This window comes from Borostomias antarcticus, assembly GCF_949987555.1.
Source record: "Borostomias antarcticus genome assembly, chromosome: 21".
Taxonomy (NCBI): domain Eukaryota; kingdom Metazoa; phylum Chordata; class Actinopteri; order Stomiiformes; family Stomiidae; genus Borostomias; species Borostomias antarcticus.
In genome coordinates this window covers 16,583,528-16,606,207 of record NC_140254.1, presented here as the reverse complement: position 1 = coordinate 16,606,207, position 22,680 = coordinate 16,583,528, and the positions used below count along the sequence as shown (strand labels likewise).

At 43.6% G+C, this 22,680-nt stretch overlaps 3 protein-coding genes across 3 annotated transcripts; 1 reads left to right on the top strand and 2 right to left on the bottom strand.

The window, feature by feature from the left end:
• Positions 1-567: 567 nt before the first annotated feature.
• On the top strand, positions 568-1,523 carry LOC311323536 (uncharacterized protein; the record flags this gene model as incomplete). Its single annotated transcript, XM_084455781.1, has 3 exons — positions 568-607; positions 710-860; positions 947-1,523. 3 exons carry the CDS (start codon positions 568-570, stop codon positions 1,521-1,523), a joined length of 768 nt encoding a protein of 255 aa, XP_084311907.1.
• A 266-nt stretch (positions 1,524-1,789) lies between these two features.
• On the bottom strand, positions 1,790-5,521 carry tomm40l (translocase of outer mitochondrial membrane 40 homolog, like; the record flags this gene model as incomplete). Its single annotated transcript, XM_084454825.1, has 9 exons — positions 1,790-2,586; positions 3,358-3,460; positions 3,617-3,693; positions 3,865-3,987; positions 4,377-4,482; positions 4,623-4,724; positions 4,907-4,999; positions 5,146-5,213; positions 5,305-5,521. The coding sequence occupies 9 exons, from the start codon at positions 5,519-5,521 to the stop codon at positions 2,447-2,449; spliced, it is 1,029 nt and encodes a 342-aa protein (XP_084310951.1). The 3' UTR covers positions 1,790-2,446.
• A 3,622-nt stretch (positions 5,522-9,143) lies between these two features.
• LOC311322982 (putative ATP-dependent RNA helicase ddx6) lies at positions 9,144-18,470 on the bottom strand. The gene is made up of 12 exons (XM_084455101.1): positions 18,335-18,470; positions 16,100-17,181; positions 14,813-14,917; positions 14,513-14,642; positions 14,196-14,342; positions 13,294-13,388; positions 12,965-13,087; positions 12,527-12,655; positions 12,129-12,309; positions 11,550-11,651; positions 11,123-11,341; positions 9,144-10,802 (listed from the first exon to the last, which is right to left on the bottom strand). Exons 2-11 carry the CDS (start codon positions 16,340-16,342, stop codon positions 11,127-11,129), a joined length of 1,470 nt encoding a protein of 489 aa, XP_084311227.1. The 5' UTR covers positions 16,343-17,181; positions 18,335-18,470; the 3' UTR covers positions 9,144-10,802; positions 11,123-11,126.
• Between the last annotated feature and the right edge of the window lie 4,210 nt (positions 18,471-22,680).

Here is a 22,680-nt window from a genome sequence, read left to right as displayed (position 1 = left end):
ATATGTTTATTCTCCACAGTTGTACTTTCAGAGATAATCTACTAACTGCTCTCCTCTCCCCGGTGCCTCGGTCTCTGTACTGCAGCCTGCTGGTTACCTGCTGGCAGGAGCTGTTTCTATCATGCATCATTTTTTTACTGATGGGAGAAAAATGCTACTGCACAATTATATGAAATAAAATGTGTACATAATTCACAGAGGCATCATGACCTTTGACTATGAAAGAGCTGAAATAACTTGGGTTGCAGTCTAGTGCGTTGACATATTATAGGAAGTGATGTGGAGGCAGTGGTGACAGGGGGACAAACAGCAAGGCATTCACTCCTGGACTTTGTTCCTCTCTGTAACACCTAGGCCCCTACATGTACAGTATATAAACCCAGACCCATCAGCCACACCACACACACTCGCTATCAAGCACAGAGACAAGAGACAACCTCACTCAGGAAGGTAAGACACACACCTAAAATGTAAAAAATCATTATAATCTAAAATGACTGAAATTATGGATTGAATGGTGCATTGATCAAACTTATTTTTTCCCCACCAGAGTCACATAGAGCAGTCATGAAGGTCCTTCTGGTGCTTACCCTGGCTGTTTTCACTGGTGAGAACCTCTAGCCTTTACGCTTGTATTCATTTCCTGAAAGTGTGTGTAGTTTACTTACTCTATGTTATAATGTAACTAAACCAACTGCCTCTCCTCCAGGGTGCAATGCTGCCATTCTGTCGCAGGACCAGCCCAAGCCACAGCTGGACATGGTGAGAGATGCATTCTGGGACTATGTAGCCAAGGCAACCCACACTGCTGAGGAGACCCTGCAGAAGATCAAGCAGTCTGAGCTGGGACAGGGAGTCAAGTAAGTCTCAGCGTGTAGAAACAAGATGAATGTTAGATAACTACAACTACAGCACTGTAGTGAGCTCTTTCTCTCTCTCTCCGTAGTGCTATGATCTCTGAGAGTGCTGATGCTGTGAACCAGTACACTGTGGCCCTGCGTGGTCAGGTGACTCCTCTGACTCAGGAGCTGCTGGCCAAGATTACCCATGAGGCCGAGCTGCTGAAGGCTCATCTGGATCAGGACCTGAGCACCATGAGGGCCCAGCTGCAGCCCTACGCAGAGGAGCTGAGTGTGGACATCCAGAGGCAGGTGGAGGAGCTGAGGAGGGATGTGACCCCTTACTTGGAGGCCCTGGACCCTGACACGCTGAAGGCCACCCTGCTCCAGAAGAGCGAGGAGCTGAAGGGGAGCCTGGAGAAGAGTGTGAAGGAGTTGCAGTCCCAGCTGGTTCCCCACACAGAGGAGCTGAAAAAGAAGTTTGAGCAGAATCTGGACGATTTCCAAATGAGCATGATTCCCCTGACCCAGAGCTTCCAGACTCAGCTGGCCCAAAGAACCCAGGAGCTCCAGCAGAACCTGGCCTCCTATGGAGTGGAGCTGAAGAAGCTGGAACTCAACGCCCAGGACCTGAAGACCCAGCTGACCGCCCTCTGGGAGTCCTTCACCCAGAAGAGTCAGTAATGGACTAGACCTCCCTCTCCACTCTCACCCAAACAAGATAAACAAAGCCAAATAAGAGCTGTGTCCCATCGCTCAAATACTTTGCACAACTCATCTCTAACAAATATGTATCTATTTATTGTCTGTTACATAAAAAAAAGAAGAAATAAATAAACCTACTGTATAGGAAAGCTGAACCTTACCAGTGTTCTCAGTTTAAAGAATTTACACAACCACATACATTTCTCAAAACAGGCAATGACTATTTTGTAAGAAATGGCATTTATTTTCCCCAATGGATATATACAGGTAATATTTATATATATCATTTCATATTACCATAAAGAAATAAAAACAGAAACAGATTGAAAACTGTGACATCACCCTTTCCCTAATCACTCCCCCCAATTATAACAGACTGTCATTCACTTCATGCCAAGACAGACTATACAGTACAGTACAAAATAGAAAAAACAAACCAACAGAGCAAAACAAAACCGGACAGGCACTGACCAAATGAACAAAACGTACTGTAATTTGATAGTTTCCTAACAACAACAACAACATGTTTCATGTCCTCCTTTTCTGCTATCTTAAGTCTCTTAAGTCTATGGTCACCATTGCATCATCTAGTTGTCCATAAAATGACGATTAATTTTCAACCTCAATTGCATTTCAATTGTTCTGTTGGTTATTTTGGTACTCCAAATGTATTTCATTTACTTGTTTTGGTTCAATCTTTCAATGATTCTGTAAACTACACATTATTCATTCAATGTGATCCTTACAACAAACAACGAATGATGTTAGTCAGAGATGGGAGACAAGTAGAAGAGTTGTGAGACTGAGTAGTGAGTCCTGGCCTTGAAAGTCTGTCCACGGTATGTTTGTCTGTCCTTTCTGTGAAGTCCGTCAGGGGCCATTACCCCCCCATTGCAGTGAGTTTAACCGATGGTTACCCCGAAACCGCATTGGAACTTGTTCTTGCGATGATTGAGGAAGGCGCCCAGGACTAAGGAGAGCGGCAAGGGAATCAGCTTCTTCTCTAATGTGGCCCCAACCACCCAGTTACTATCTACTGAGCCTGGAGGGAAACACACACACGCACACACACACAGAATTAGCCTAAAATAACTACCTTAAAAGAGTAATTACCTGCTTTTGGCAGGTAAAAATGGACAATCGCCAACAATTTCAAATACTGGCGGACTGCCTACTGTTGCCTTGAATAGGTTAAGCTAATTATTTCTATAGCAAGTCATTACGTGGTCTATCTTTCTAACTATCAGGGCTGATTGATGATCTCACAATGGATAAAGTGCATTTCTCCCATAAATGCTGCACGTGCCAGGATGAATTTGGAATTAAGCCAATGAAATACCAACCCTATGATATAAAATAAGTGAAAATAAATCATTTAAAACAGCCTTCAAATCAAATCTGAATACCTTGCCTGCATGTGTTTCTTCACGCATGCACTGGTGATCAAATTTGTCTTTCTTTCCGATCATGAAAGTTGATAAATCATCATTATTATGAATTACAGATGACCAGAACTAGAACATGTTCATTCCTGAGGGATTATTTGATTCCTATCTTGTTTTATAAAATGCATCAATATCCCTGATGCTTGATGATGTTATTTGATATTGATTTACTGTTTATAGACATAGTAATGTGCCCAGCAAATTCGAATTTATCTGGCAGTAATTTTTGGTAGCGTAAACCCTGAACCAGACAATACAAAATAGCAAACCATACAATGAAGAAGTGAGAAGAAATATACATACATACATAGGTAAATATACACATTTGAGGAATTGGTTTAACTGCATGCATGGCAATAATAGCTTACCTTTGAAGAGTAAATTGGCTTTAGGCACATCTAGCTGGTAACCAAATGATACACTGGTGTCCTGCATACGAGTGCTAGCCTCAAACTCCACGCCTACCTGCAACTGAGGCAGGACACAGGATACACTGGATATAATACAGAGATGAACAAGGAGAAACCACAACCGTGGCTAATAACAACATAGACAAAGCAGCTGCTGCAATGGAAAATAAATAAAACTTGGAAAATGGAAGAGGAGAAGGTTGACTGATACTGATACCTGGTCGTTGGCTTTATGATAGTATGAGGCATGTGCCCCTGCTCCCCCAAGGGTCAATGTCGCAATAAAGTTGCTGCCTGCAAAAAGCAAGAAACAAACCGTTAACTATAGTACATATTTACAGTGTGATATCTGAACTCTGGGTTATGGAATAATGCATGCGTAATAGCAACAGTATTCATCAATAAGATCAAAGAATTATGCTAGTACTATACTCCATCATGACACCAACCAGCAGGCCTGCTTACCTGTGTATCTACCAGCAAGAGACATGACGGTGCCTTCCTCTCCTGGCCTACGGTGGTAAACTAGCTCCCCCCCCAGGGCTAAGGAAGGGGTTATGGACTGGAGGTAGTGTGCTACTATTATACCTGCAAGAACACAGGGGGAGAAAGGGAGGAAAGAGGAGAGGTGAGGTCAAGAATTAAGTTTTAAACTAAACTCAAACTAAGATATTTTCATCAAGTGTCACATAGCCAGACAGACCCATCTCAGGGACTGGACTCATTACCATTCGGGGACAGGGGAAAAAAACGCTGTATTTCTTTAAAACAATCACTATCGGCGTCAGCTGAGTGGCTGCTAGGCTGTTGTTGTTTCACATACAACCGTCAGGCCGACAGCAACTGTCAGTTTCAATTCCGTCGCCACCGATTGGGCAGTGATAACCGAATGACAAGGCTTATCTCCAAAACCTACATCCATTGAGTCAGACTAATTTTTATCTAATATATACGGGTTGACGGGAGAGATGACTAACCAGAGCCTACAACGACGTCTGGGTTGCCCAGGGTGACAGCAGCAGTGAAGTCCTCTCCCCGGAACTCAGCATCCCCCTGCCAGTTCACAAACTTCTGCTGCTGCGTCTGGTGGCAGAGAGCACACACCAAAACCACTGATGAATGGATCAGGGTGTCATAAAGCAACAAATATGTTGAAGGTGATAGTACACAAAAAAATGACAATACATTTGATGTCAGCAAGAGAAACAGCCAGCGAACGTTACCTGGAAAGCCAGTTTGGAGCGGACTCTGTCTGAGATCTGGTGAATGACCTGGGCATTGAGGCTGCCGCTGTTGTCCATGTCTCCCACCATGACTGGGAAAGACTGCAGGCAAAAGTTGTTTTTTTTTAACTAAAATTTCAGACATCATCAAAAACCAGCCTGAGGGCAAAGATGAGGGTGAGAGGAAGAGAGAGAGAGAGAGAGAGAGAGAGGGAGAGGGGGAGGGGGAGAGGTAGAGGGAGAGAGGGAGGGAGAGAGAGAGAGAGAGAGTGTTGCTAGGATACCTCAGCTGGACCAGTTTGTTTGGATCCCACATAGGTGGCACCGAAGCGGTAGCTGGAATCTCCCAGGGTGCTGAGCATAACTGTGTGATTAACCTGACGGTGATGAAATGACACCTTTAAAATGCCTGTCAACAATATTATTTGTAATAATCAATATTGGTTAAGTGTACTGTAAAAAAATCAAGAGGACAGGATAGCATGTAGACTACTCATAACATGATGTAGTGACCTTTACTGACCTGGAAGTGATTGCTAAGGCCCTTGTTAACAATAAGCCGTACCCCTTCCATTTGCATGGGGAACACCTCTGAAAAATAAGAGATGGAAAGCTACTTATTTCTGTTAAACATTCTCCATAAGAACAATAATGTACCATGGCATTAACTACTGCCGTTTACCTTTGCACTTGCGGTGGCACTCCTCAAACGCACCAGGGTTGGGCAGAGCAGGCTCTGCCTCCCCCTGCTGTGCGGAGCCTGAGGTGCCAGCAGGCAGGACGGGTGAGACCGGGGGCATGCTGAATCCTGGAGGAACCGTCAGTCCTGGGCCACCGAGGGCAGCCCCGGCAGAGGCCGGCGGCGGGTTCGGAGAGCTGGCAGCCAGAACACTGCCCATTCTGAGAGATGGAAAGAGAGAGGGAGGGAGAGAAAGAGAGAGAGAGAAGAGTGGTGGATGAGGTTGAAGATGCTGGTGAGGATTTGAGAGGGGAGGGATGGGCTACAACATGACAAGGTTATCAGTAAGAATGCGAGACAGGTGAAGCCACGCCCCTTTACGATTGTAGCTTTAATGAAACCAATAGAGGTGACTGACAACAAATTAGTGCACATTTCATTGTGGGTGATGAACTCATACATACAGCAACCACTCTCCAAGCTATTATCAAGACTTGAGAGCTCTGCTAAGTTTCAACACTGACACAAAGTGAATAAACATTAGTTATGATATAGAATTGTTTTTTTTTGCAAAATCAGACAGCCAAATAAATTGTCTGAGTGTCAAGCAGGGCCAAGTAACGTTAGCTAGCTACAGTAGCTGTACTTGTTCACGTTAGGCGTTTGCCTCTCGGCTTGTAGCAGTTTGAACTGAGCCATGTGCTCTAGCCAGCTAAATGATCGCGTGAGACAGATTAAGCTTAACTGTAGTCAAGAATCAAGAATAAGATGGCCAACGTTAGCTAATTTAGCTAGCTAACCTAGCCAGCTAGCTAGTTAGCTAGCTAGCTACCTGACATCTTCCAGTGGCTTTATACTCTTAACAAGTAAATTAGGATGTTACTGTAGTACAAAACCGTCAACAGACCTACATGAAAAATGATAAGCACAGTATGCGAGCTGCCTGTTTCCTATTAAACCTCGTGCTATAAAATTGCAGACTGGCTACTCACGTTGTGATTTCCAGAGGACGATGCAACACCCGGCAGGACCAACGAAGAAGAAACGGTCATGATTCATCACTAGGTTCCGCCTATTTTCACCAAGTATGAACTGGATTGGACAAATGATCCCAGGTCTGATGAACGTCTGGCAGAAAAACATGTCAATCATTGCCTACGCAGCCAGCATGCACGCTCACGCTTCCAGGCTGAAAACCTCCACTTTGCATACTGGTTGAAGCATGGCGCTATAGGGTTAAAGCGACGTCCGTCGCAAGATAAATGTAATATGATTGGACAACTAAAGAATCCGCTTTCGGAACAGATGCTCGCTGATTTGTTGCACTAGAGGAGATGCTTTCGTTCAATTGGCCGATAAGATAAGTTGTCAAGGGTTGAGGGGAGGGTCTGCACTTTCCAGAGATAAAGATTGGAGGAGACCCAGGCTTGGTTTGGTTGCAGTGCAAGACTATTAAGAGGTATGCAGAAAGACCCACTCAGTGAAGGTCAGTAGTGACAGAGCATGGAGGCTGTTCCTAGTACCCTCCGCGTATCCTTTTATTTGACTCCAAGACCGCCTCTGCAGCACTATTTTCAATCACCATCCCAGTCTTAACAAATGAAGCAACCTCTATGTCGCTACCTCTACCTACCCACCCCACAAAGAAAAATGAAGACAGAGACCATGCAAGCATTAAATTTGAGTTCAATTTATTTAAGTCCAATAACCCCCTGCATTCAATGTCATTAAAACACAGTTTAGGACAGTGATAGACATCATCATTGAAGTAGCCTTCCGTATTGCTTGTGTTTCTAGAAGACTGAGGGGGGTGTTAAGTCAAATTGACTTAAGTCACAAGGGATTCCAATATTGTAATAGTCACCAATCAAAACAATACTGCAATGTAAGCCAATCAAAACAGCCAATTTCAATGTTGAACCTATGACCATGGAGATCAAGCAGGAGATCAAGCATACATCTTTTACTATTGTAGCATTGGACTGACTCACTTTTGGACATGGTCAGATATTTGAGAGAAAAGCATGGGCTAGCTTGTCAAAGTAAATGAATTTGACTGATTCAAGACCTCCTTTTTCTACTACTTTGGGGGGGTTTAACAGGTTTGAAAACAAATGAAAAAGAAAAGGACTGGCCACCAAGGTGTGTACATGTCCACGTACAACAACAGAAAAACACCCCAGGGCCAAACTCTTAGATGCCCTCCCCCCACGATGACAACAAAATGTTTTTTTGCTCAGTCGTTACATATGTGGCAAACAGAACCCTTGGTTATCCTTTCTTTTTTTTGGGGGGGGGGGGGGGGACGACATTGAGTGTAAATTTAGGCAGGCAAAATAGAATTAGGAACCACACATCTCTGTCCAAACAAAATTTTATGTATCCCATTTTAAGGGCTTTATGCTGAGTAATATTAGGCGCTGTCTCACAAGGTAACATGAGTCTGCATAATAGTAGCACATCTAGTTATTCACCCAATTCCATTGACTATGGCTCTGCAGACATGAGAATCTCCTTGACAATTATTACAACTAAAATCTGAGGATGGACCCTGTGGTTTCAAATTCATCTGGACCAATCAACGCTCTTTGCCTTTTTCCTCCAAGCCCTATGCAGCATTTACCATAATTGCCACATTACATTAAACCCAATATCCTATTTTCCTTTCCCCACAACAAGCTGTTGAAAGCTGTTCTTACTCATGTTGTAAACAGATTTATGAACATGGTTACTTTCTCCACACAACTGGAAGTTGAAGAGTAAATGATTCCCTCCCCCTCATTCACATACATTTATAATCATTCACACAGGTATACCCGACTCAAGTCAAAAGTACACAGACAGGATTAGACAGTGCCATACATCCAGACATTACACACTAACACACTTGTCTTAACTCTAAACAACACCCATTTCCTAGTCTCCTTGGTAACCACTGACTGGAAAGCACTGATAAATGATAGAAATATGTAGCAAACTCTGCCTCTAGCTGTTCAGATATTATCTACAATACAGTGCTTTAACCGGTTCTCTCCAAGCAACGTATGGGTCACAAAGAGAGACAAGGAAATTGGAAGCATACGCCCAAAAAGAGTATTAAGACAACGCATATCACTCTCATGCACACAGACATAACAAGCGCACACAAACATACAGCATTCATACTCAGCTGATTAACATACATACAGACATAGCCGCACTCACTCACACACACACACACACACACACACACACACACACACACACACACACACACACACACACACACACACACACACACACACACACACACACACACACACACACACACACACTTTTTTGGTTTTGCTTCAATGTAAATCCTGAAAGTCAGTTACAAAAAACTCAAATATTCAAACTACCTCCACCACCATGAAGCAATTTTTTTTTTGTAATAGTAAACAACTTGTGTAAACTAAGAATCATTTACAACTTATTTCCTCAAAATGATTCTCTACACCTCGTAAAAAGATTGACCTAGTTAATCATGGGTGTGTTCCCTGAACATATCAATAACTGATCATTTTGTTTATCAGTCACAGATGGAAAATTATCTCAGGTTATGAAATCAGGAAACTCGCCCCAGCTGACTCGACTAGGATAGCATTCTCACAAGCACTTAAAACTTAAAATAAAGCAAACCAATGGTCAAATGGTACTTTCCAATTTGTGCTTTGGGAAAACTAAAAGTTAGTTGGGTTTCTAAAGAAAACTCTTGCATTTAAGTACCAGAGAGGAAAATATTTCAGATGCCACAGCAGCACCACATCTTAAAGACTTGGCTTTCACAAACCCACCCAAAACCCTAACCCCAATGTCCCAAGCCCCTGCAATGACCCCTAACCGCTTAGCAAGCATCGTCAAAAAGGACTTGAAAATAAGCAATTTTTTAGGGGCAAATAGATCACAGCTGCCAGTCTGAAGATGCTACAATTTTGCTTTCAAAATAGAACCCACCCCTCAGTTGAGAATCCCTCAGATTTTCACAATAGCAAAAAAGCTATGCAGTGAAAAACAGAACAGAAACAACAAAATGAACAGGACCTCCAACCAAAATGTAGTATGTTGAAATCACATAGTTTTCCTTGAATCTTATCAAATGCCCTCCATTTTCTCTTGGCAGTAAGATGAAGACCTCTGAGGGCTTGAAAACAAATGCTTGTTTTTTGTTATTATAAAGCAAAACAATTTGAGTTTGGCATTTACCACTGGGCTAAAATAATACATTGGCATTGAATACATTCACAGACCTAGAGTTTACATGATGGGTTTGGGGTGCGGGGGACACTTAAAATGAAATAGGCCTATAATTTTCAGATGGGCCTTCACACAGGAAAAAAAAAAGCTATCATTGAGACATCCAACCTTTTTGTTTTGCACCAAGAAAACTGACAGAGCCCCTATTTTAACTACAATAACCGCCTTTATGACCAACCAGATATTAAATTCAACCAGATAGCCACATTAACACATCTTGTCCTTGCGAGCACAAAATCCTGCACCACTGGAAATTAAAATGGAATCAACATGTTTTGTTTAACTTACATAAATTGCTGCACACGCTGAGTAATAAATAGGTAGGCATGACCTGTTTGCATAAACTGCTCCACAGCCAGTCTTTGTTAGCCTGTGCTGTATCTGCTGATTGCAGGCTACCATCCAGTCTTAATATGGGCCTTGCCTGTCTTGGTGAGCTCCACACATTGATTTAAACAGTGACATGAAAAAGCCACGTGTTAAAATAAGCTGCCCTTTTTATTGCGATGTTCACATTAAAAGTACTTTCACATTCTGGATGGTAGTCAAAGACTGAGCCAAGTTACTGCACATCTCAAATGGGCAAAATTCCCCTTGACGGTGGAAGTGCACAATGTTACTACATAATGCATATCTGGAAAAAAACAAAGGTTTACAATTCAGCTTGGTTGTGCTCTTGTGAGAGAAGCAGAAAGACTGATGAATGGATAAGAGTGCATGTGGGAGTAATTAAGGCACTTGAGTGACAACAGGAGTGAGAGAGTACTGTTAAGTGAGTAATACGGCTGGTGCCACCTCACCACTAACATTTACAGACCAGTCCAAGTCTACACTTGCCGGCCACAACGGTGGTCTCAAAGGACTTCATATTCAGACAGGTATTTAACTTTTTCGAAGAAGCCCGTGTTCCCTGCCCATCTCTAATAAATCATATCCAGCTGAGAACGTAACATTTCACTGTTCTGAGAAACAAATAATGACATGTTATAAAAGGACACAGGGCGCATGAGGCAAGTTAACTAGTGCAAAACAAAATGGTTGGTCTATTTCAATGGATATAATCTACAGGCAGCTCTCATTAAAGAGCAAAAACAAAAAATCCTTGACATCCATGTGACAGGTTCTGAAATTAAACTTGATGTTGAGAAATGAGAAGTTGAAGAGGTGCCTGAAGCCTGTGTGCAAGAGCTGAATTTTGTGCAAAAGCCTGGTTGTGTCCTAAAAGCCTAAAGGGAAGACAGATGACAGGGATTAGAAAGATAGGCGACACTTAGGAGGACCCAGTCTCGCATCTACCCCTAATAACCCCACATACATTTTTGGAGATCTGAGGCTATTTGATAGGTATAAACTCCAACTGATAACAATAACTCCAACTATCTCTGTGCTTAGCTAGTTGAAATGGACACTGCATAACCTACACGTATCCAATTCAGCCATATCTCCAAGAGTGCATAGGATGTAAGGGCTTAGGAGTTGATTTGGGACCAGACAAGATCTCAGCTATACGGCCTGGAATATTGGCATGTCTTAGTGAGTAACTCACAGGTTTAGGGCTCCCCTTGTTGGCGACCCATCTTCTCCTCCACCTCCTCCACCTCGCAGTCGGGATTGGCGGTGTGGAACTCGGCCACGTACAGGCTCTTGTCGATGCTGCCCGGGATGGGCTTGATGTCGGTCACCAGCTGGTCCTCAATGGCCTTCAGGTTGAAGCGGTCATCAGAGGTGATCAGGTTGATGGCCAAGCCCAGGTGACCGAACCTCCCTGACAGTGAGAGAATGATGGGGGGAGAGAGGAAGAGAATGAAGTAATAGAAAGAGACAAATAAGGGAGAAAAGATAATGATAGAGAATATGAGAAATGAACGGTCAGCTTGGATGGCCTACAGAGGCCATCAGCTTCATTCAGACAATCATACAAAGTAAGATGATGAATTGCAGGTTGGTGGAGAGAAATGGTTCTTTTAACACACCTGATCTGCCAATGCGATGCAGGTACGTCTCTGCGTTCTTGGGGAAGTCAAAGTTAATCACAACGTTGACGGCCTGGATGTCAATACCTCTGGTGAACAGATCTGTTGCAAACAAGGAATAAACAGAAAACGTGATCGTATTCTGAGAGCAATTTAGAGCGTCAATCATCTTCGCCTAAACGTGGCTCCTCCATTTGCAGTCATATCAGTGCAACTGATATTTTTACTTGGCCACACCAGTGTGAAATACAGAATCTACTTAGTGAGATCCACATTTAGTTTTTTCTTGCCTCAATTTGAAAACAGTTACTTGTAGGGCTGGGTATTGGCAAGGACCTCACGATACAATACGATACATATTGCAATACTCAAAATCCCAAAATTTACTGAAATCTCTCAAATACAACTCCATCCCCTGCTCTCTGCAGTTGACCCTGAGCACGGAGGGAATGTAAGGACATTTTAAATCAATTTAAAACATGAATAATGTATCTATGACTGAACTCTATCCTTCATTTTCTATATCTATATCTATTCCGTGTCTTGTTCTGTATATTTTCCTTGTGCAAAAACACATACCAGTGCAAACCAGATTTCTGCAGAGTCCGTTTCTGAAGTCGTGGAAAACACGGTTCCTGTACTCCTGCATCATCTTGGCGTGGATGTAGAAGCAGGAGTAGCCCAGCTGGGTGATCTTCTTAGCCAGGAGCTCAACTCTCTGAGTGGAGTTGCAGAAGATGATGGACTGATTGATCTGCAGCTGTAAGAGAGAACAAGAGGGGGTAAGCATCAATACTAAAGTGTTCTTAGGACCTGAATTGTTCACATCCCGAATGAGGGAAGAGAGACTACAACAGCCTAAAATACCTTCATCCATCTAAAGAGTGCTACGGTAACCAAATACAAGTGAGTTCAAAGCACGCCAGTGTGGACGCTGCCCCCCTCCCTTGTCTGAACATGAAGAGTGTGAGTCTTACTCTGGAGAAGAGAGTGTTGAGGCAGTGCACTTTCTGTCTCTCAGTGACGTAAGCGTAGTACTGGGTGATGCCCTTTAGAGTGAGCTCCTCCATCAGGTTGATCTCATAGGGCTTCTGAAGGTGCTTAGCCTGGTCAGGGAAGGGGGTGGGGACATAGAAGAATTGGGTTATTTGTGAAACAGTGTCAGCGCTGCACCAGGGTAAGATCCTGGGGCAATGATAGCCAACAAAACAGGATAACAAAATGCAGTGGCACACACTATGACATACACACGGCACATTTGTGGCAAACACAGAGGCCTAAATGCACCAAATGACTGCTGCAAAACCGTAGCCACACATTATAGAGATACTGTACACGGGGTGTCAACAGACGGGCCTGTTGTGAGGACAGACTTGTGCCACATGGCCCTGGGCCACGAGTTTGACTGTGCTCACCATGAACTTCTGCACACTGATGGGGAAGGTGGCGGAGTACAGCAGGATCTGCCTGTTCTTGGCCAGGAAGCTGATGATGTCCTCGATGAGCACCACAAAGTCCTGAGACAGCAACTTATCTGCCTGAAAGCAACCGGAGAGAGGACATTTAATGTAGACCTGTTCAGACTTGAGATGGCCGATGGCCGAACATGTGGGCAGATATGGTAAAAATATGAGGCTGCTGATAGATTAATATACTGAAACTACTGAGAAACTGTTGAGGTCTTCGGTGGGTGCTCGGCTGGTCACTGACAGATTCAGTGGATTCACATTTAACAAACACATACCTCATCCATCACCATCATCTGGACTCTATCCACTTTGGCCACACCTTTCTTTATCAAGTCCAGGATCCTGCCGGGCGTAGCTATGACCACATGCACTGAGGAATAGAAAGAGAGAGCGCAGTGAGAATGGTCTACAAGTTTAGAAGAAACATACCATTAACTGACCACATTTGCAGTCAAATCTGTTCTTTTTTGTGGAGCTGCGCCCCATAGGGGGTAGTTCGCTCCTAGCGGTATATCCATGTTGCATAGGCAGCACAGCCCCAGAAACGTGCATGTACTACGCTCCTTAAACAGTACAGGACACAGAAAGAGTTCTAGAAAAGCATTATCAAACCTGCTGTCGGTAATACAGTTCCACCGACATGGTTCTGAATATCCACGCCCAGCATGTGCTCCACTCTCATAAGCCCTTCCCAGGGCTATGTGCCGCTGGCCAATATGGACCATGCTCAAGACATCCATCACTTCCTATGTAAATGAGCTGGCTACACTATTCACATGGCGGGATGCTGCTCTGCTGGGTTGCGCTTGGTCTCAGCTGCAGCTGACTCAACACAGAGGAGATTGGTTCCCTATGTACAGCGCTGGGTTGGCATGGAGTACATCGGGGGCTTTGTGGTGCTCTGCCCTAGTATACCACCAGGAGCCAGGAGCCTCCTATGGAGCTCCGATCTACTCATAGAACTAGAGTTACTTAAGTCCAGTTATTATCCACCTCCAAACAAGCCCCTAGGCCATACCACTGTGGCGGTTACATAGATCTGAGAGGATCTGATGTGTCAACAAGAAAGGTTTCCATTTATACGCTTGCTGAAAGCAGCCAAATATTTACTAAAAAGTCCTAGGAGATGGAATTAAAAATTGTCCTCCACCTGATGAATTACAATAGTGTTAATTACCCGTCTCATCCAGGCGCATGATGTCATCTCGCAGGTTGGTTCCGCCTGTGGTGGCCATGACTTTGACTCCTCCCAGGTGTTTGCTGATCTGAATGCTGATCTGGCTCACCTGCAGGGCCAGCTCGCGGGTGGGAACCATGACCATGGCTGCAGACAGAGAGACTGAATTAGACCGGGTAAGAACTACACACTTGTGGCACGACAAGGCAAGAAGTGTGCTCAGAAAGACAAGAGACGTGTACTGTAGTAGCTTTCACAAGGAGAACTTGGGAAGGTGAGAGGATAGGTGAGCATTGTTGACCCAGAGTCTGTCTTACCCTGTATGTGGTCTTTCTTCAGGTCTATTCTCTCCAGCAGGGGAATGAGGTAAGCCCCGCTCTTCCCTGTCCCATTCTTGGCCCGGGCAAGGATGTCTCGTCCAGACAGGGCGATGGGAATGCTCTCCTCCTGAAGGCCACAAACACACATCCTGGCTTAACGTTTGGTGTCACATGGAATACTTAGTAGGAGCTACAGACCACAAGAAATAAGAAATATCAGAATCAGGTTTATTTGCAGAGTAAATTTTCACCTACGAGGAATTGACCGCTACTGTAGCTAGGTTACGGCTGCCATACCTGGATAGGTGAAGGTTTCTCCCAGCCCATCTCAAAGATGCCCATCAGGAGTTCACGTTTAAGACAGTAGTCCTCAAACTCATTCCCTTTGGTGGCTGTCACATCCTGGAAGATAAAGAGTTACTCAAACTGTGTGCTCATTACTGTAAAGGAAAACGGCAAAGGAAAATAATGACTGGGGAAATCTGGATCTTTTACACACGTATAGAGGACTGCAGAAGGGCACAAAAGGTATTGAGCTAGAATTCAGAAACAATCTACTACATACAGCGATCAACCAGTGAAAAACATTGGGCGTATTCAGACCTGTAGTTCATTTGCTTTGTTCCGATTCAGGGAATAATATGTTACACTTGGACATTGGTTCGATTTGTGTTCACAAAGCAAACTATCTATAGGTCTGAATACGCCCTAAACGCTAATTGTTTGGTGATTGGCCAGAATTTTGCAGGAAGTCTGGATTTCCAGAAACCCTGCAGTTTTTTTCATCCAGACAAAAAAAACCTCCGCAGTGGGTTAATCAAAGAGCACCAGCAGCGTGTGTACTGTAGCTTTTGCGGACATTCTCTGGTTGATATGCCAGTGTTCAACAACACATTCAATTTGAGCAAGCACAAGCAAAATAACATATTGTAGCCAACAGTAAGCTCCATATTACTAGGCTCCATCCTAAAAAAAAAAAAAAAAGGTGAGGTCCCTTGGTCTACTCCATCACTACTTCCACTCTGAACAGTTGCACCACACTACTAATGTAATCCATAACTGCTAATTTACATGGTCTAAACTTCTTGTCACCTACTTGTCCATTTTTGGCTTTATAAAGTATGACTGTTCTTCCACCTTTGATCATAGATTATAAAACTGATCAAAAATTATTTAATTGCGAATGAGCGTGGTGGTTGGATTTAGAACGAAGTCTATTTTGTGAACCTTAATGCTCTGTAGAGGTAGCCTACTGTCAGGGGCAAGTGTGCCCATCTATGAATTTATACAGTAGACTAGTAAGTATATATCTGAGGGAACATCAAAGCTGCGTCTCGAAAATGATGTTGATTGTTAATGTCGACAGTGCAGGATAGCATACAGCAACTGAGTTGTATCTATTTGTTGGGTTGTTGTCGGTTGCATTCTCTCTGCAAACGAACCGCTCCGTGGAGCGTGTGCTTCCAGAGGGTGTGATTGCTGTGTACTTCACATATGCCCAAAAACAAAGTGATCTAGAGGGGAAACGCTAGCAGGTTTCAGAATGAGCTAGGTGTGAATACATCTTTAAGCACCATGACTTACAGAGGTTCGGACCCTGGTGTCTTTAGGTGGGAGCTGTAGGCTCTTTTTCCAGTCATCCCCAAACCTAATGCCAGTTCCCTCCTGGGATGCACTGCCTGCTTTCTGCACAACACCTGCAGCCTTTCCCAGGGTTAAGGGCCCTGATTGGGATGATGCCGGTTTAGGTTGTCCTCTTAGCTGCCCATTTTGCTTGTTAAGTCCCATGACGACAGGGCCAAGACTCTCTGTTCTTGCAGTTGCCATTTCTTCCTTTGTTTTATTCCTTAGTATCGACGTTTTTTTTCCTCCAAGGTTTTTTTTTCCTCTCCAAAAGTAGAAAAGTCTAATAAAGCATTAACAAACAATATTCTCTATTCTGTTCAGTCCAAAGCTCTGACAACAGATGTCAATTTGTAGTATTTACACATATACACGTACGTGCAGTTCGGTCCCCTTCAACAACAGAGTGACTGACGTACGAAAAAATAAGTCTTTATACAAGAGCTCTTCAAAATGAAGAGAAATGTGCATTCATATGCATAAATACACTATACCTGCGCACAATATAGAAAATTATATGTGAACAAGTATCAAGGGATTTAAGTCCTGAAATAGAACAGCTAAGGCAATTTGCACAGAGGGAAATAATCTTAGTACAACACTTTAGTTTCTTTTTTTTTTTTGATTTAACGTTCACTTTTGCTTTGAGTTCTTTAGAATTGCTAATATCTTTGTCCTTGAAAATACGTTTTTGAATCTTTATACAAATATTTCCCCAAAGTCATATGGTCCTTATTGTTCCAATATTTGCTTCCCACTGTGCTTGTATATCCTCCACATGAGAGAAAGTAGTTTCCTGATGTTCAAAATATACAAGGGGTACTGAAGTCCAAAAGCATAAGCTTTAAGTCCCCCTTGGGCTCCTCTGCGTCCTGCGCTCCCTGTGTCTCACTCTCCTCCCTCGTTGGTGCCACAGGTCTGCCGTCAGTGTGTGTGTGTGTGTGTGAGTGTGTGTGGTGCGTGTGTGTATGTGTGTATGTATATATAAGAGGGCTTGAGCGGCTCGTTTCCTCCAGTCAGCCAGCAACCCAACCCTGTGCCACCTGACAAGAAGACGGGAAGAGCAGATGGGGTTGGAAGTCAGATTATATAACATACACATGTATTTTAATTAATTCAAATTAAACAGGTACAGTAAACAACCATACAGATTAAATGCGAGTGTCACATTTCCCCCCAATCCATTTTAGTTCACACGATGAGCAAAATATCCAGGCAAAAACGTGTAACAGAAGATTAGGCAGGTAACCTATATTTTTCCACCGGATTCTATGATAAACAATCCCGTTACTTGGCGTCTGCCAAGTATCTGATGTAATGTATCTGCCTAACATCAAGTGGAAGTAATCAAAACAAGGTGATGGAACTTAAGTTGAAACTTCAAAAAGACAAAAACAGTTTTTCATATCAAGCCCCAACCCTAACGTTACGTGAATACGCGCACATTTTGTATATAAGTTAGCTAGCTATCTGTGATAAAACATTTCTCAAGCATACACATTTTAAGTGTCAGGAAATGCATTCTGAAACATGCATTGCATTGTATTATTGCAAACTTCATAGAGGATAACAGTCATAAGTGTGGCTGGCTAGCTAGCATGGGAGCTAACATTAGCAAGCCGCGCGCGTCAAGTCTAGCCATTCGAGTTGACAACCTTGTATCAGTATAATAGCTGGAATGGAATAATTTCGTGGGACGTTTAAGCGATTAGCGGGGCCGATGTCACACAAGTAACAACAACGAGTTCCGAAAGTCTTAAACATTTAACTATATATCTCCTATAACTGGTTACATTTGAATACAAAAAGATACGTTTTGTATCTGGAATCGACACGGGAAAATATGGAACGTTTACGCGAAGTTCATGTCCCAGGGAATATACCAATCCGCAAATTGAAGAAAAGATTTAGGCAACTTCCTTGCGCAAAACTGCCAATAAATTCAAGTAGCCAGCTATAGCTGGAAAACATGTTAAAAGTTCCCCGAAGTGACTAACTGGCTGCCTGCAAGTAAAATGGTCCATTTGCAAACTGGCTACGTAATGTTGATCTTACTAGCTAGCTACTAGAAAGCTAAGCTTCTCCAGCTTGCTGTCGTCGTTAGCTAGCTAACGTTAACTAGGCTAGCCAGATAGCAGGTTGGCTAGCTAGCTCTTTGTTCCTGGTTATAATGGGCGAAATACAGTGAAAACCCACCTTTCTTCGATGCTGGTGTTATACCTAATGAACTGTTCGTGGCAGATTCGTTACTGGTTTCGCTATTAGATCAGATTTTTAGATTCGCTCGAAATAAATCGTCTCTATTGTGCTTGTTCTTGCTAATTCAACATGGTCTCCTTCTCTTCGTCAACGTCTTCTTCGTCCACATTCTGCTCTTGCTATTTAAAGCACCCGTGAGGTTCTAAACCGATACTGCCCTCTAGCGCATCAAGCCACGAAAGATGTGCTAGTGAAACATGGCGAACCCTGCGCAGTCCCCAGATCTAATACTGTACATCCATGCCCCAGATCCTCCGAACCTTAGGAGGATCGATATGGACGGGGAAGGTAAAGGCCCGAACTTCCTCCACTCTGTCCCATGTAGGCAAAGAGTATACAATGCCAAGAGGGGACACTATTCATTCTGCTACAGGGAGACAAAGCATAAAACTACGCCTCTACTAGTTTGGTTCGCACGCGTCCTATCTTTTGCTTGGATGAAATAGATAGGATGTTGAAATAATTCTTAATCGATATCAACACAAAACTTAATGACAACACATACCATTGTGGTTAGATAAAACAATAAGCAACAAACTACATTAACTTCCATGCACAGTGACGTGTGGTTTCTCAAAGGCACTTTTTATTTATTTTACGTTTTGGTTATTTTACAGTGAACTACACATCCGGGTACTCTGCCGCGTTTTGCACACTTCACTGGAGAGTGCAGCAGACCAGAGCACTATGTTGGTGTGCTTTATAAACATGAGTCAATTTATCTTGAAATTTGGTCGAATTTACTGACCGCTCGATCAGGAAAACCGTTCTGATCGCTAACATTGTTAGCAGAAGTGAACGGAGTAAAACATGGCGAAAAATAGCATCACAGCTAGTGAACATTTTCTGTTTGGCAAGTCCCGTCTGAATGAGCTTGGTTTGACTAACGTCAGCAAGCCAGCTAGCTGTCTACAGTATCTACTATTATGTACAATGGTAGGGTGGACAATAAAGTGCGACAAATCTGACCAAATTTGCAGGACAGAACAAGACAGGTTAATCTATTGACACAGCCAGGAAGCACATTGTCTATTTCTGTGTAGCAGCTACACAGGGTGTGTGCATCATGGGAACTGTAGTTAATTTACACCCAGCGTTAAAAAAAAACGTAAAATGTTGTTGTCTTTAACTGCACAAACATGATCAAAATCGATAAATAATGACTCAGTGTAAGTGCCTTAGAAACGATGTGAATAACAATGTAATGCAGCCAAAAATATAATTGCAATTTTATCTATTTAATACAACGGTGCAAATCACGGCTTCGGTCGTGACCAAGGCAAAGCAGGTGTGGGAGGACTTCGCAGAAACCATGGAGAAGGACTTTCGGTCGGCACCAAAGTAGTAGACCATCAGACACCTCAGGAAGGGAAGCAGGGGACCATCCAAGCTGTATACAGCAAGGAAGGGACACTACTGACCTCAACTGAGGAGGTTGTTGAGCGTTGGAAGGAGCATTTTGAGGAACTCCTGAACCCGACTAATCCACCCTCTACGATTGAGGCAGAGCCGGAAGATGATAGGGGATCATCGTCAATTTCCCTGGAGGAGGTCACTGAGGTAGTCAAACAACTCCACAGTGGCAAAGCCCCAGGGACTGATGAGATCCGTCCAGAAATGCTGAAGGCGCTGGGTGTTGAGGGGCTGTCTTGGTTGACACGCCTCTTTAACATTGCGTGGAAGTCCGGGTCAGTGCCAAAGGAGTGGCAGACTGGGGTGGTGGTCGCAATGTTCAAAAAAGGGGACCAGAGGGTGTGTGCCAATTATAGAGGCATCACATTACTCAGCCTCCCAGGGAAAGTTTACTCCAAGGTCGAGAGGTCTTGTGGAGGGTTATGCGGGAGTATGGGGTGAGGGGGTCCCTACTTAGGGCCATCCAATCCCTGTACACCCAGAGCGAGAGCTGTGTCCGTGTCCTCGGCAGTAAGTCGTCTTCCTTTCCGGTGGGGGTTGGCCTCCGCCAGGGCTGCGCTTTGTCACCAATCCTGTTTGTGATTTTCATGGACAGGATATCGAGGCGTAGCCGGGAGGAGGTGGGTTTGCAGTTCGGTGAGCTGGGGATTGCGTCGCTGCTGTTTGCAGATGATGTGGTCCTGATGGCATCATCTGCCTGCGACCTCCAGCACTCTCTGGATAGGTTTGCAACTGAGTGTGAAGCAGCTGGGATGAGAATCAGCACTTCTAAATCTGAGGCCATGGTTCTCAGCAGGAAACCGGTGGTCTGTCCGCTCTCAGTAGGAAATGAGTCCTTACCCCAAGTGAAGGAATTCAAGTATCTGGGGGTCTTGTTCACAAGTGAGGGAACCATGGTGAGGGAGTTTGGCCGGAGAATCGGAGCAGCTGGTGTGGTTCTGCAGTCGCTTTTCCGCACTGTTGTGACGAAAAGGGATCTGAGCCAAAAGGCAAAGCTCGTGATCTACCGGTCTATCTTCGTCCCCACCCTCACCTATGGTCATGAAGGATGGGTCATGACCGAAAGAACGAGATCACAGATACAAGCGGCCGAAATGAGTTTTCTCAGGAGGGTGGCTGGGGTCTCCCTGAGAGATCGGGTGAGAAGTTCAGTCATCTTTGATATTTCACATAAAATTCTGAAAGAAATCACACTACATCTTGGATATGTTGCCAATGTTGTCACTTTTTATGAAGATGATCAGACATTGATTTGGCGAGAATTCGTAGGAATTGTTTACAGAACTGTTAACAGTAAAACTTGTTGATGCACTGTGGGCTCAATTTTTGATATTTAAAAAATCTGTGAGGATTGTTTGGTAAGGACAGTCTGAAGATACAATCAATTTTGGTGTCAATTGAACAAAAAATGTAGGAGGAGATAGGTTTGATAGGTTTTACAGTTTATGAAAAAATCAGATGTGCAGAAGTGATGGACTTCATAATTCCAGCAAGGTCAGAGCATATGAAAGTTTTGTCTCACTCGGGACTATGGCTGATTTGTTATGATTTTTTTAAGTTTTAAACTTTAGACTGTTGCTGTAGCGCCACCATCACGTTTATTGATCTACAATGCAGGTTGAGGACTTTGGGTATAGGACTGGAGCTATGTGCAAAGTTTGGTGATTTTTTGTCCACAGGAAGTCAGTCAGCTTCGCTGCCTGGCCCCTAATAACTTCTCCATCAAAGTACTAAAAGTACAGTGGTACCAAAGACAACTTACCATGAATGCCCAGGTTATCAGTGACCGGTCCATTGGCTCCTCCACCTGGTCACCAACAGGTCCACCATCATAAGTCTCCCTAGCATAGTTGTGCTAGTCCCTGACCACCTCAGTGTTGATGATGACCTGGTTACTCTCCTGGCTTCTGTTTACAGGCGCTGATATTGGTGGCGTCATCACACTCTGCAGGTCGAGCACACGCTGTGGATGTATAACCACCACAATGTACAACGTTATTCTTTCTCATATGACTTACTCAGCTCAGCACCTAATTCAGATTATTGTTAGTGTGTAAATTACAGTATTTCTGACACTGCCATGTTGATAACTAGTCTGTTATCAACATGTACCACATAGCTTATGTCATGGCTAGTGTAACCACCGTAAACTAGCAGGAATTGCTCTGAGACTTGCTTCAGGTTGACTTGTTTTTATCTGTCCTGTACACAGAAAGTGTATGTGTGATGTGATGCCTTTCCTGTTTCTGTGATGCCTTTCTGTGTACAGGTCAGATAAAAACCATGTCAACCCGAAGCAAGTCTCAGAGCCATGGAACTGTAAACTGTATTACAGTGGTTACACTAGCTAACTAGCTAGATATCACTGACAGGTCCAGTCAACTTCAATTTCTACACTTTTGTAAACAATTACCTGTCAGGATCTTTTGTGAACAGCTAATGTTAGCTAACTAACTTGGCTAGCACTGATAGGTACAGTGAACTTCAATTTCTACACTTTTGTGGGCATGTTAAACAAACAATTATTACCTGTCATAATCTTTGGGAAACCAGTGAAAGGCAAGCTCTGGACATGTACTTTGATAGTTCTTACAATTTATTGCAGAACACTGTTTCGTTTTTCAATACGTTTTTGGGCAGCTGCTATGTCTTCATGTTGACCTGACTGGATGAATTCGGCTGCAGACATGAATGTATAATAGAACGGCTGCAGATGACAGTCCATAATGGCGGAAACGCTACACGAGCACCCTCTTCAGTCGGGTGTCAAAATGTCACCTAACTGTCCCCTCTTGGCATTTCATACTTTTTGATGGAGGTATGTTCTGTCCACATGGTCCACTCAGATACTTCCGTGTAGGAAACGGGTA

Excerpts from the sequence above, each read along its gene's own strand:
- LOC311322982 (XM_084455101.1), bottom strand. The coding sequence starts at position 16,342 with ATGGCAACTGCAAGAACAGAGAGTCTTGGCCCTGTCGTCATGGGACTT. Across the intron at positions 14,918-16,099 it reads ACACCAGGGTCCGAACCTCT|GATGTGACAGCCACCAAAGG; the intron begins GTAAGTCATGGT and ends TTTATCTTCCAG. Across the intron at positions 14,643-14,812 it reads AGAAACCTTCACCTATCCAG|GAGGAGAGCATTCCCATCGC; the intron begins GTATGGCAGCCG and ends TGTGGCCTTCAG.